Source organism: Podarcis tiliguerta (genome assembly GCF_965153285.1).
Source record: "Podarcis tiliguerta genome assembly, chromosome: 1".
Lineage (NCBI taxonomy): Eukaryota > Metazoa > Chordata > Lepidosauria > Squamata > Lacertidae > Podarcis > Podarcis tiliguerta.
In genome coordinates this window covers 115,754,164-115,768,212 of record NC_139534.1, presented here as the reverse complement: position 1 = coordinate 115,768,212, position 14,049 = coordinate 115,754,164, and the positions used below count along the sequence as shown (strand labels likewise).

The 14,049-nt window shown below is 42.1% G+C and overlaps 1 protein-coding gene across 6 annotated transcripts in view; it reads right to left on the bottom strand.

Moving 5' to 3' along the window:
• Positions 1 to 12,164, bottom strand: part of VRK1 (VRK serine/threonine kinase 1) — a 41,775-nt gene extending 29,611 nt beyond the window's left edge. The window contains exons 1-3 of one of the 6 annotated variants that reach the window (XM_083438251.1): positions 11,820 to 12,164; positions 2,882 to 3,040; positions 1,167 to 1,222 (exon numbers count right to left, since the gene is read on the bottom strand). In XM_083438251.1, coding sequence (XP_083294377.1) covers positions 1,167 to 1,222; positions 2,882 to 3,032 — 207 coding nt within the window. In that variant the 5' untranslated portion in view covers positions 3,033 to 3,040; positions 11,820 to 12,164. The remainder of the gene's footprint in view (positions 1 to 1,166; positions 1,223 to 2,881; positions 3,041 to 11,819) is intronic. The other 5 variants (XM_083438255.1, XM_083438253.1, XM_083438256.1 and 2 more) reach the window with 5 other exon arrangements.
• Between the last annotated feature and the right edge of the window lie 1,885 nt (positions 12,165 to 14,049).

The window sequence follows — 14,049 nt, the reverse complement described above, 5'->3', positions numbered from 1 at the left end:
AGGCATTCATTTATTAACACAATTTGTCTCCATTATGGTTACACACTAAAGCAAGCTACAAAGTACTGATATTCTGTATAAATAAAATGTTTATATCAGCATCCTCTTAAAACCACACATACATCACCGGCATGAACTACGCATTAATGCTTTTCAATACATTTAGTAGTCAGGGGCATGATGTATAGACTATTTTTACAAACATAAACTTAATCGATTCATAGTGTCTATAACTCTATAAATAACAGGCAGCCCGATACAGGCAAATTCACGGCACTAGGTTACTGCTACCAGGCAATAATACTTGCAACTATGCTAAATGGAAACTTAACAATTTGGCATAAATAAATAAATAAATAAATAAACAAACAAACAAGCTTCCCTCTTCCTGTTAAAATGGGCAATAGTCTCAAGATAGGTAAATAGCAAGCAGGGTTTCAGCAAATAGGGCCAAATCCTATTTGTTTCAAGGGGTGCCATCTCCCCCGCCCTCCAACTTTCCAGGCATGCCACATCCACTCCTTCTCAAGGGTACAGTTGGACAGCAGGGTCCAGACAGAGGAAAAAATGATCTGGCCCTCCACTGTGTAAAATGGCTTGTAGCCAAAATGAGTTGCCAAATAAGGAATTATAGCTAAACACCTCTAATACCATAAGGACATATACCAAAAGTTTTAAGCCTGTACTCCAGCTCCAATCTGTCACAGCATTAGTAACTGTCCATTTCTTATGCGATTGATAAATATTTCAGGGAATCTTAAAGCAGAAAAACAATCCCAGCAGATGAATGCAGTAGTGTAATTTGAGACTATAACCGTGCAGTTATAGGAATGTAGGTCAGTATGTGTTCAGTTATTTCAGCAACAGGACAATGTTTGCATTTTTTAAATGTATTATGTATTTATTTATTTCCATTTATGAATGTTCATATGAAGTGGTTTAGCAATGCATAAGGAATGCTAATGGCAGAAAAGAATAAAAAGATTTTAAAGTAAGGCTTCAACTTATCTAAACTTATTTCAACCTACTTGTAATTCATGGGACATTGGGTGCCTAAGGATTTTCTCTCCACAAAATTCCACATACCTACTGAAAGAGTCTTTCTAGTTTTCATAGGATGTTCTGTGCATGCAACTGAAAATGGACTACTTCAAATATATACTTACCACTTTTATAACATAGGGTGCATCACTGGTGACTGATTTTGAAGAATTAACATCAGCTGTTAAAATATGAAGAGTTTCTTATCAACATGGTGAAAGAACTATTTGCTTAATATAGTTAGTAGTAACAAATAAGTATGTTGAACACTTAAAGTTAAGTCTTCAACTTGTTTCATAACCAGTGGTTTGATGCTGGCTTGTTTTGTAACTGACCAGATTTTGTGATAAATCACAGTTCCTGGTTTTCACACAATGACAAGGCAGGATTAGAGGAAACTGAAAATAAATGCTGATGAAGTTCTCCTCCTGGCAGAAGGAGATGGCAGCACACAAGACTGATGTTTTGTTCAGGCTCATTGCAGCTCCTGGACCCAACGCCAAACCATGGTTTAGTGTGGCATGCGGACATGGCCTGAGTGCATTATATAATAATACTGGTGAAATCCTTCTCCCATTAACACTGAAGGAGGAAAGAATAGGCGACTTCGATTAGACTCATTCCAGCTCATACACATTGCGCTAAACCATAGTGATAAACATGTGCTTGTTACACTTAACATTTTAATTTTCCGTGCACATGTTAAATTGTACCATGAAGTGCCTCTCCGGGAATTGCTTGTCACTTCCAGCAGGCACTTAGCTTCTGCAAGTGACGAAGATAGTGACATTAGCCTGTCTAACTCTTGCAAGCCAGAAAGGGACGGTGCCCTCTGCATTCCAATTATTGCTAGTCCAAACAGAGCAAGATCAGTACAGACAGCACAGTAACGGTACCACTGAAGAGCCACAATTGCATCAATTGCTTAAACTAGAAACTACACTGTCTTTGAGGTACTTCTTGTTGCAGGTCTTGTATCAATACTCTGATCACCGCAGAAGCGAGTTACCATCAAATGTGCTCTTATAACACAGAAAGGCTACTTTTTATATTAAGACTCTGCTCATTCATATTTCAGCTCATAAAGGAATCCTGTGGCTGAGATGTTTAGAAAAAGCAAAATATATATGCAGGGATTAGAAAGTAAGAGCCTCTGGCTTCAACATGGCAGGAAACAAGTCTTGAGACAGAAACCCCTCCCTCTTCTTTACACTATGGCCATCCATTTCAGCTTTCTGTTCCTAAGCCAGATTACATATTTATACACACACACACACACACAAAGAAGAAAACTCATTAGGCAGTGATGGGTAGGTTTTACATCATAAGAAATCTGAGACACAAACTCCAGGTATTACTCTGGAAATCTCTAGCTGAAATGCATTATTCATTTTTACAAGCCATGCCCAGCCAACAGCCAACTGTGTCCAAACTTCCACATAACAAAGGACATAAGAACTGCCTAGCTTAATCAGACTAGGGTCTGTCAAGTCCAGCATCCTCTTTCCAAACAGCAGCCAGCCAGGTGCGTCTGGGAAGCTTCCAAGCAGGGCATGGAAGGTGATGAATAAAATCCGGATCAGCAGCAGAAACTTAGTAAGCTAAGCAAATGAATAATCTAAACAATGCAGAATGTTAAGTGTGTCTTTGGGCTCATCAGGTGATCATTTTGAAGGAAAGGAGGGAAATCAAGCTGCCATTCTCTAGCCAAATTGTGCCCATGATAAATTGATTTCACTGTTCCCATGTTTTCGGATTATATATTCCCCACACCACCACCCCTGGCCTAAAGAAAGGAATGCAGTGCTCCAACTTTAACAGGCTTCTTTCTCAGTCTTACCAAGATAGAGGCAGCCAAAACCACCTTTGCCTATAACCGGACCAAGCTTCCAATCTTTCTTTGTTAGGTCAGTAAAAACTTCTCCTGGAGGAAATTCTTCTGCAAGTTTCCGTTTTGCAGGGCCTCTTTTCCCAGCTGCTTTCTTAGGCATATTCTAAACTAAAACAAACAAAAAACAAAAATCAACACACCTGTTAAAGAGGTAGGTTATTCCACACTGTCACTTGCTTTTAGTTATTTAATATACCAGTTCTCTTTCTTCAACATATGCTGCCTCCAACAAAACCCAAGTACTAAAATAAGAACCAAACAAATTCTCACTCCAGAATGAAGATACTTGAAGTGCTGTTTTCTCCCCCTTTTGGGACAAAATTGCCTTCTCCTAATTGAATCTTAAAACCATATTTCCACATGAACAACAATAAGAATTCTTTAGTTTGTAAATGGTATATGTATCAGCGACCAAGCTCTCAAACACTCATTATGACCATACAGGTTATTTTAAAACACTTTTACCCTGCTCTTGAGCTGAAAAGACTTCCAGATCCATTTAAAATAGCGCGCGCACACACACACACACACACACACACACACACACACACCAATCCCTGCCCCCAGGCTTACAATATAAAAGCCTCAACACGAAAGGAAAAGGGGACGAGAAAGTGGAAAAAAGCAAACTCAGGTATTGTTATCATTTTAAATTACAGTTTTTATAATGATGAGCTGGGATGAAAATTGCTCAGGTACCCTGATGGAATGGGAGATAAGGGAGAGCCAAAGGCAGCTGATCTCTCAGTACAGCCAGGTGAAGATCCATACTTCCTTTCTTCCTTTCTGCTTCAACTTGATGGCTACTGCTAGGTGACAGCTGAGGGACAGCCAAAGGCAGCTGGTCTTAAAAAGGGGATTGGACAAATTCATGGAAGATAAGGCTATCAATGGCTACTAGTCATGCTGACTATGTTCTGTGTCTACTGCTGGAGGCCGTATGCCTCTGAATGCCAGTTTCTGGGAATGGCAAATGGGGAGAGGGTTGTTGCACTCAAATCCGGTTTGCAGGTTTCCTGGAGGCATCTATCTCTTGCCCTGCTGTGAGAACAGGATGCTGGACTAGATGGGCTTTTGGCCTGAATTTAATCAGCAGTTCTCAATCCTTCATAAGTACATCTGAACAACCAGTTTCCACACTTCTACGTGAGCAAAGTTCTTTATGCATCCCTGTTATAGACATTAATTGTCTTGTGCTGTAAAAGGTTTCTTAATTATCTATCCTAACCATAACACAGAGACATCACCTTGCCAACAAAGGTCCATATAGTTAAAGCTATGGTAGTGATGTATGGAAGTGAAAGCTGGACTATAAAGAGGGCTGATCGCCGAAGAATTGATGCTTTTGAAATATGGTGCTGGAGGAGACTCTTGAGAGCCCCATGGACTGCAAGAAGATCAAACGTATCCATTCTTAAGGAAATCAGCCCTGAGTGCTCACTGGAAGGACAGATTGTGAAGTGGAGGCTCCAGTACTTTGGCCACCTCATGAGAAGATAAGACTCCCTGGAAAAGACCCTGATGCTGGAAAACATGGAGGGCACAAGGAGAAGGGGACTACAGAGGACGAGATGGTTGGATAGTGCTCTCGAAGCTACCAGCATGAGTTTGACCAAACTGCAAGAGGCAGTGGAAGACAGGTGTGCCTGGCGTGCTCTGGTCCATGGGGTCACGAAGAGTCAGACACGACTAAACGACTAAACAACAACAACCATAACTATGACCTCACTATCCAGTACTACAGATGGAAATGGCAACAGAGCAATGGGAGATGTTGAACCAGGGGGGAGGAGAGGGCTGTGTGGATGGCCAAACAACAGTTACAATTGTATCCAGAGTTTCTGCACCTCATCCTCATGAGTGCAGGGAGAAATAACCTACAAGTCACAGCAGCAGCCAGGCAAGCCTCGATGGCAAGCCTACTTTACATGTGGCAACATATTATATTGCCTTGTTTCACAAACATGGGCAGAAGGAGCAAGGTAACCTGGCTGGAAGGGTGGTATACAATTACTTGTAATAAATAAATGTTCTTGTACAACGTATTCTCAATTGGAAGGGAAGCGCTACACAGTTATAAATGCTTACTTGCAATGCACATGAAGGGAGACTCCTTAACTATGAAAACTAAAAGCAAGACTCTTTCTAGGAATCCTACTGTTATGCTAACTGCACAGGCTCCATTTCCTGGCCGAGAATGCCCACATCCATCTGCTTATGATGGCACTGTGCCTATTTGCAAGGTGGCCAAACTATTACTAGGGCATTGATGCCAAGCAATGAGTCTGAATGGGCAGAACACAAATTTCACAGTATTCATTCACTTCCAGACAACCTGCTCTTTGTGGAGATATCAAATCTTGCACAACCCTACTTATGACCACCCCTACAGCTCAAATGTAACTCACTGCAAACATCCTTTAACCTGCCCCCAGACTCAGGAAAAGGTACTTCTGTCCATTGGGATTTAAGATACAACAGAGGCAATTTTGTGCAGGTATCTATGCACATGTTTCCATCCTATTTTGCTACTGAAAAGTCAGGTTAGATATCTAAATAAATATGTATATGCATGAATGACTTGGGGATGTTAGCATGTGCAGTTTCACGGATGGCATACTGACAACAGCGAGCAGCAGACTGTCAGATAACACAAATAGCAGCAACTAGTTTTATTTTTCAAATGGCTTAACTACCATGTGAATTAGAAATACAGGAAGCAGCCTTAAGCTGGGTCAGACTATTTGTCCATCAAGCCGAGCAAACACTATTCCCATTGGAAGCAGCTCTCCAGGGCCTCGGGTCTTTACCATCAGCTGCTTTCTAAGTAAAGATGCCCAGGGATTGAACCAGGCACCTTCTGCATGCAATGGATGTGCTCTGCCACTGAACTATACCACCTCAGAAATGCGCTGGATGAAAAGATATAGCTGATACAGTCAGCTATTGGCTATTATATTTGACAAGACCTCACAAACAGGGTTCTCCTCTTTTTGCCCCTTGAAAATAAACTGTTCTGTTCATTAACAAACTATCACCCCTTGCTTTTAGAAATGTGCAAATATATATATATATATATATATACACACACACACACACACACACACACATACATACACACACACACAGTGGTACCTCGGGTTACATATGCTTCAGGTTACATACGCTTCAGGTTACAGACTCTGCTAACCCAGAAATAGTACCTCGGGTTAAGAAGTTTGCTTCAGGATGAGAACAGAAATCGTGCTCCGGCGGCGCAGTGGCAGCAGGAGGTCCCATTAGCTAAAGTGGTGCTTCAGGTTAAGAACAGTTTCAGGTTAAGAACAGACCTCCGGAACGAATTAAGTTCTTAATCCGAGTTACCACTATATGTGTGTGTGTGTGTGTGTGTGTGTGCGTGTGTGTATGTGTATAGTGGTCTGCAAGGTGCAAAAGTTTAGGAAAATGAGCTACAGCAGTTCTCTTTGTGCATTCTGGCATACCTAGTTTTTATCCCCACTTTTGTACACTGCCCAGGCATCTTCTGATGAAAGGTGATTAACAAATGAATAAATAACATGGAGAAGGGAGGCAGTGGAACTGTGCTGGTGGTCCTGACAACCTACAATACCAATACTAGAATAGGCTCATTATGAAAGCATAAGAACCACAATTCTAATTATTTTATTTGTTTATAAAAATATCCTTGTCTTTCCATAAAATGCTCCCGGCAGTTTACAATGACAAAATCAAAACAAACTAATGTTAAATAGAAACATAAAAGAAAAAGCAGTAACCGCAGTCATAAATAAATTACATAGGCCACTTTAAAGCATTACAGTTTCTTCTGAGAAACTACATTTTGGCCACAGAACAAAAGTTCAGCATTATGAAAAGGGCCCATCATTTGTTCCCATCCACCATACTCCATATGGTGAAAGAAAGATCACCGGGAGAGCCTCAGTTATCAAAGTTCAAGGACACTTGGGGTAAGATCTCACAGTGAGAAAAAATAAAAGAGAAGGGAGTCCAAGATGGATGGGAGTTTCTTAAAGCACCCCCTTGGTAGGTGTAGGTCACAAGGCTTCTGACTTGCTTTCTAGCCGACCTGACACTTGCATGGAGTTTGTATTCTGAAAGCAGCCTTGCTTCTTCATCTTATTTAAGTGAAGGGGTCAGGGAAGAGAGGCAAGTTAAGTAGTCCTCGTGATTTTGTGAGAAGAGTCTGAAGATGTGTGAGCTACAGAGGAACTAGGTCATGACTTTGTTGCCCAGGGTCTGTAACTTTGCGAACTAAAATAGATTCTTCTCTAGTGAAAAAACAAATTCTGAACACAGAAAAAGTATGCAAACTACGGTAATTTATGATATATTCTACCCTGAAAATGGAGGGAAGGAATGGCATAGAAACTAGACTTTAAGAATGCTGATTTCAAGAAGCTTAAGGAACTACTGGGTGAAATCCCATGGTCAGAAATACTCAAAGAGAAAGGAGTCCAAGACGGATGGGAGTTTCTTAAAGGTGAAATACTAAGGTAGACAATTCCAACAAAAAAGAAAAGTGGGAGGCACCTAAATAAACCAGTGTGACTGCATAAGGAGCTTACAGATGAACTGAGATGTAAGGAGAGAAGGTATAAGAAATAGAAAGGAGAAATCACAAAGTAAAAGTATATATGAGTAGCCAAGAGTTGCAAGGAGAAGGTCAGGTGGGCCAAAGCTCAGAATGAACTCAGGCTTGCAAGAGAGGTTTAAAAAAATAATAAATCTTTCTTTGGCTATGTTTGAAGCAAGAAGAACAAGCAAATAGTATGGGCAAGTATTATAGTTGAAATAATGTTCAGGTGGCGCACTTGGAACACCTCTCACTAGGCAACAGTCATTTTTGCTCCATTATATTCCTCAACAGTGTGTTACAATGATCTAACTTAGACATAACTAGGGCATGAATGACTGTTCAGTGTCATTGCATCTGCCATTAATTTTTCTCCCCCCTCCCTCCCTGCACACTTCGTTTCTTAGCAGCCATTTCCTATTATATGTTTCCATCCCTGCTGAACAGAACTAAAATGAACATGCCTCTAATTTATTTTGAACACAAAGTTTCTGCTGTGTGGGAACACAGAATGATTCAACAGCTGATGTCCTTCCTCATTTGGTAGTGCTCTAATCCACCACAAACTGCTGTTTATTTCAGCAAGGTTGCTTCCTTTTAGTGATCAGGCAGTGCCACTAAGTTTGTAAGTACTGCATAGATGAAATTTTCTAAGAAAACCCAAGGAACAGGGGACATACAACACCCACGTTCAACCTCAAAAATAAAGAAATTAATTCTCCTCTTATTTAAATGAGGGGGCACTGTTTATCAAATAGGAGAAAGGGGAAAAAATGAGTATGGATACTTTAGTAATTTACAAATGGCTGGAACCAAAAAAGTATGAGTACTTTGCCCAGGCAGCCAGGCTTCCTGCCTCTTTCCTGCTTAAGACATGTGTACCCAGAAGCTCTTATAAAGTGCTAGGGACAGCAGGCAATAGATGTGACATGAAGGCTGGGAACATCAACCCTGCTATGTTGCAATCCCTTGCAGACTACCACAGAACCTGGAGACAGGCAGGCAGGTCGTGCATTCAGCAGTGACCAGAGGAGGAATGACCACTGGAAAGAGCACAGAGAAGAAATGCCATAGCACATCTGCAGCAGCACAACTGGATGCCTTCATCTGCCCCAGCTGCAACAAAACACATCTCTTCCGCATCAGTCTCTACAGCCACAGCCAGCGCTGCAACCTTCCAACCGTTTGACTTCACTCCCAAAGGAGCACTCCTCCAATGACAGATGGATGCCAACCAGAGTTGAAACAGATAATTTCCAAAGCAATTAACATCTTATTATTTATTAAATTTATATACCGCCCTTCATCATAAGATCTCAGGGTGGTACACAGAATAAAATTCTTCTCAGGCCTTTAGTACACTTTTTTTTGGGGGGGGGAGTTACCAGAAGATGACATGCAATGTCAGGTTCTGTGGGTTTATGTGCCACAAACCCCATAATAATATATGAGAAATCCTTATTTAGAACTCATTAACAAAACTCCCATTAAGCTATTTCACCTCCTCTTTATTAAAAACAGTTAAATGGAAGTACAAAACAAAGTCCACTCACATTTTTACATGGGACAAATTGCTTTTGAGATTCTCTTAGGCATTTTATGTGAATGTGCAAAAGCAAAATAATAATAATGCAGAAATACAAAAGAAATGCATGCAGAAGGTCCCAGGTTCAAGTCCTGACATTTCCAGTTTCAAAGAATATCAGGCAGCAGAAAAAGAGTCCTGCCAGTCAGAGTAGACAGTCCTCTGGGCTAGAGATGAATCAGTGGTGTGACAACACTAATCATTCAGAGCACTAGAACTACCAAGTGAGACCTATAGAGGATATTGACTTCTAAAAATATCTTCTACCTGGTTATAGTAAGACACTTTATTATATGAATGCATATAAATAATACATAATTTAATTCCACTTTTCCACAGCTACGGCATACTGGGTTGACCTTTTCACATTCAAGTATCTACAACTCCTAAAATCTCCTTCCTTGTCAGTCACTCGTCAGTGCAGATCCCATAAGCATATATTCTCAAATTGTTTATATTTAACTTAATTTATTCAGTTACATGACTTCATTGTTGCTATTCTAGCCTCACAGCAAGTCTGCAAGATAGGTTAGCAGGAAGACAGCAATTTATTAGAAGAGCCCTCTGTACTTCATGGATAGAAATGTGAACCTAGATTTCCAAGACCCAAGAATATAGGATAGTTTACAATTTTTTAAAATGGCTTGCAAGATAATAGGGACAATATAAATCAATTATGGCATAATAAGCTGTTGTGGACTACAGTTCACTTCATCAGATCAACACTAGCCCACAAAATATTGCCCTGTAATAAACATGAACCTTTAAGATGCCAAACATTGCTTGTGTGGCAAAAGCCAAACATAGATCCCACTCTGGAATAGATTAAGCTACAATCCTAAACAGTCTCACTAAAGAGGAAGACCTTTTGAACACTACAGAACTTCCTTGTGAGAGCATTGTACTGTCCATCATGATGGCTAAATGGAACATCGAAGTTCAGGGGCAGTGTACCTTCCAAATAGCTGATACCAAGGTCAAACAATGGGACAAATTACAAGATGACATCTCACTGCCCACTGTGAAAAGCAGAGTGCCAAAGTGTGTGCATCTTTTTGGACAGATTCAGCATGGCTCTCTTACATTTCTGTTGATACATGACAGCTCTCAAAACTCTGCCACTATGATGCCTTTGTTTTGCATTAAAACTTGTTGACCTGGAGTATCCTGAGCTGTGTATGTGTGAAAATAAACCAGGAATACAACCTGCCACATTGGGCTTCAATACAAAGTGAGGTAATGAAAAGGCCTCCAGCCTTTTCAATACAAAGTGAGGTAATGAAAAGGCCTCTCCAGTGAGATAAAGTGTGCAATAATAATAATACTAATAATTTGTTATTTATACCCCGCCCATCTGGCTGGGCCTCCCTAGCCACTCTGGGCGGCTTCCATAGAAACCAAAAATACAGTAAAATATCACACGTTAAAAACTTCCCTGAACAGGGCTGCCTTAAGATGTCTTCTGAATGTCAGGCAGTTGTTTATCGCTTTGACATCTGCTGGAAGGGCGTTCCACAGGGCGGGCGCCACTATCGAGAAGGCCCTCTGTCTGGTTCCCTGTAGCAAGAGCACACAACCCCCTTCCCCCATCTCCAAAGCCAGCACGGTGCAGTGGCTGGTGCAGTTTTGGCTGATTGTCACCTGCAGCCTTCAAGATGTGTCGGATTGCCACTCCCATCAGCTCAATGCCGTGGTCAGCGGTGATGGGAACCGTAGTCCATAAATATTTGGAGGGCCAGAGGCTCCCCATCCCCAGGTGAACATCCCCACTTGCAGTGCAGCCCTAACCACATCTATTTAGTTGCAAAGTTGCTTTGGGTTTCCCTGGGCAAGACAAAATGACAAGAAATGTAATAGATAATAAGAAACCTTACTGAATTCCACGGGGCTTATACCCAGGCCAAGTGGGGTTAGGGTTGCACCCAGCCACACACTGAGCGGCCTTGAGCCCTGTTTAGGGAAGTTTTTAATGTTTGATGTTTTATTGTATTTTTATTTTTTTGTTGGAAGGCGCCCTAGAGTGGCTGGGGAAACCCAGCCAGATGGGCAGGGTATAAATAAATTATTATTATTATTATTATTACTCCCTGCCTCTCTCCTGAACATGCCTCCCTCCAAATGGTTCGCGTGAGGACAAAATGGGCGGCAGAGAAACACAGCCACCTAAGCTGCCTCCAGCACCTCCAAGGATAATGAGAGCAGCTATGATTTTAAGGAATCTCAATAATGGGGAGGAGGGCAAGGAGTGGAATAACATGCAGACACACTTTCTTCTCCCCGTTTGTATATGATAAGTGACTCTAGCCCACTCTCTATTAATAATAATTAGTAATAATAATGTGCCACAAAACTCCCTACTTTCTTCTGCAAACACCCCTCGGGAAATCCTCACAGAAAAGTCCCCTCCCGAGTTGCTCCGCCTACCCCGCAACCTGCCAACCCACGTGTAGAACCGGGATGGGCACATCAAGGGTCATCTAGTCGAACCCCGCCTCACTTCGCCTCAGCAGCGTTGCCCTCCCAGCCCTACCCTGGAGGCTGCTGTTATTATTATTATTGTCATCGTTATTTACACTGTGCAGCTGGGAATGCTGAGGGGGGGGGCGAAGAGAGGAGCGAGCAGCCTGGGCCCGCGGCGGCCTAAGCTCGCCTCGCCCCCCTCACAGGCGCCTGCCTCCCCTCAGGCTGCAGCAACGGCCTTTCCTTACTTTTGTTTTTACTTCTGTAATATACCTCCCTGCTTCCCTCCTCTGCTCGCTCGCTTCCTTCTGCCCGCTCTGAAATTCCCGCCGCGAGTCTCTCGCTCTCTCCGCTTCCCTGTCAAAGTCCAGCGCTCGGCTTCCTCTCTTTCCCGCCCCCGCGCGACGCGGCACCTCATTGGTTAATTAATCCACGCGCCCTCCCTCCCGAAAGTGACGAGGCTTCTTTTTTTTGTAACGTTTGCCCCTCCTCGGCCGCCGTCGCAAGGCAAACAGCCTTGTTTCTCTCTCTCTCTCTTTCTCTCTCTCCCCCCCCCCGACGCCACCCGCGTGCTGCGATGCATTCTGGGAAGTGTAGTTTTATTCCTGCGTAGGAACGGCGCGGCGCCGTTTCTCGCTTCTTCCCACCCCGCCCACTCCTCTCGCGCATGCGCGTTTGAAGAGGGGAGCCGGTGCTAAGTTTGAATGTACAGTTCTGTACATGCACTGATAGATGTCATGTCCAGTATGTTGAACTGTGGTTGTTGTTGTTTTAATGATTCCCCCTGCGCCTCGTTTATGTCATAGTGGGTCTTTTCCCCCCCTGTAAGCCGCCTTGAGTCCCCTCAGAAGAAAAGGTGGGGTATTAATAATAATAATAATAATAATAATAATACTTAATAGGCCAGTACCCCAGTTCTGGGTGACCTATTATGCAAATCATGGGATGGGTTGGGAAAGGGCTAGTTTAGGATTAGCTGCCTTTTGCATTTTTTTCAAAATAAAAAAAATGCAATAGTAGGTTGACGAGAGCTTCATGCAAAATAAGTAGAATGCATATTCATGGAATGAGCTTGTTCATATTTTCTAGGTAGGCAGAACTGCGCGCAAACTCATTTCAGTCAGTGCAAAATGGGAGAAAGTGCATCAGTGGTCAGCGAACATCTATTAGAAAAGCAAATCTGTTAGAAAAGAACAAAAACTTATAGTGCAACCATAAGGAAAATACTACTGCAGCATTTGGGACTTTGGTTTAGAGAAAAGGTGAGTAACATGGTAGACGTTTTTTAAAATTATGCAGGACATGGAGAAAGCGGATAGAGGAGAAATGTCCCTCTCTCTTTCAATATTTTAATGTTGTATTTTAATTTTGTTTTTAAGTTGTGTTCATTCAACTTATTTTTGTTATTGCTAGCCTTGGCTGGGGAGGGCGGGGTATAAATAAAAATTATTATTATTATTATTATTATTATTATTATTACACTTGAACTCGTGGATATCCTATGAAGCTGAACTTTGAAGATTCAGGATGGAAAAAAGAAAAGACTGCTTCACACAGCACACAGTTAAGCTATGAATCTCACTCCCCTACTTAGATGGCTTTAAAAGAGGATTTGGTACAAATTCATAGAGGAGAGGGTGGTCAGGGTCTACTAGCCATGATGGCTATGCTCAATGCTTCCGAATACTAGTTGCTGGAACCACAGAGTGCTCTTGTGCTTAGGTTCTGCTTGCTAGTTTCCCTCATGCATCTGGTTGGCCACTGTGAGAAGAGGATGCTGGACTAAATGGGCCACTGGCCTGATCCAGCAAACTCTCCTTCCATTCTTAAGTTCAATGTTAAGCGTATATAACAAAATAGTATTGTGGCACTTTAAAGTCTATCAAATTTATTCTGGCATAAGTTTTCCAGAGGTCAAGCTCACTTTGTCAGATGCATGAAGTGTTGGTGCTGTCCTTTAAAGCCCTAAAGGGCCTAAAGCCCTAAAGGTCCAGTAATCCGAAGAAGTATCTCCACCCCCATCGTTCTACCCAGATACTGAGGTCCAGCGCCGAGGGCCTTCTGGCGGTTCCCTCGCTGCGAGAAGCCAAGTTACAGGGAACCAGGCAGAGGGCCTTCTTGATAGTGGCACCCGCCCTGTGGAACGCCCTCCCATCAGATGTCAAAGAGAACAACAACTACCAGACTTTTAGAAGACATCTGAAGGCAGCCCTGTTTAGGGAAGATTTTAATATCTAAGGACTATTGTATTTTAATATTTTGTTGGAAGCCGCCCAGAGTGGCTGGGGAAGCCCAGCCAGATGGGTGGGGTATAAATGATAAATTATTATTATATTATTATATGAAATGAAATATTAGTTGGCAGGTATATGAAGCAGAAAATTATGAGATGCAAAAATTACAGCCAGTGATCACTGGGGCTTATATATAAGAGGCACACCTTAACCTTTTACAGTAGCAGACTGCTGATCATTTACT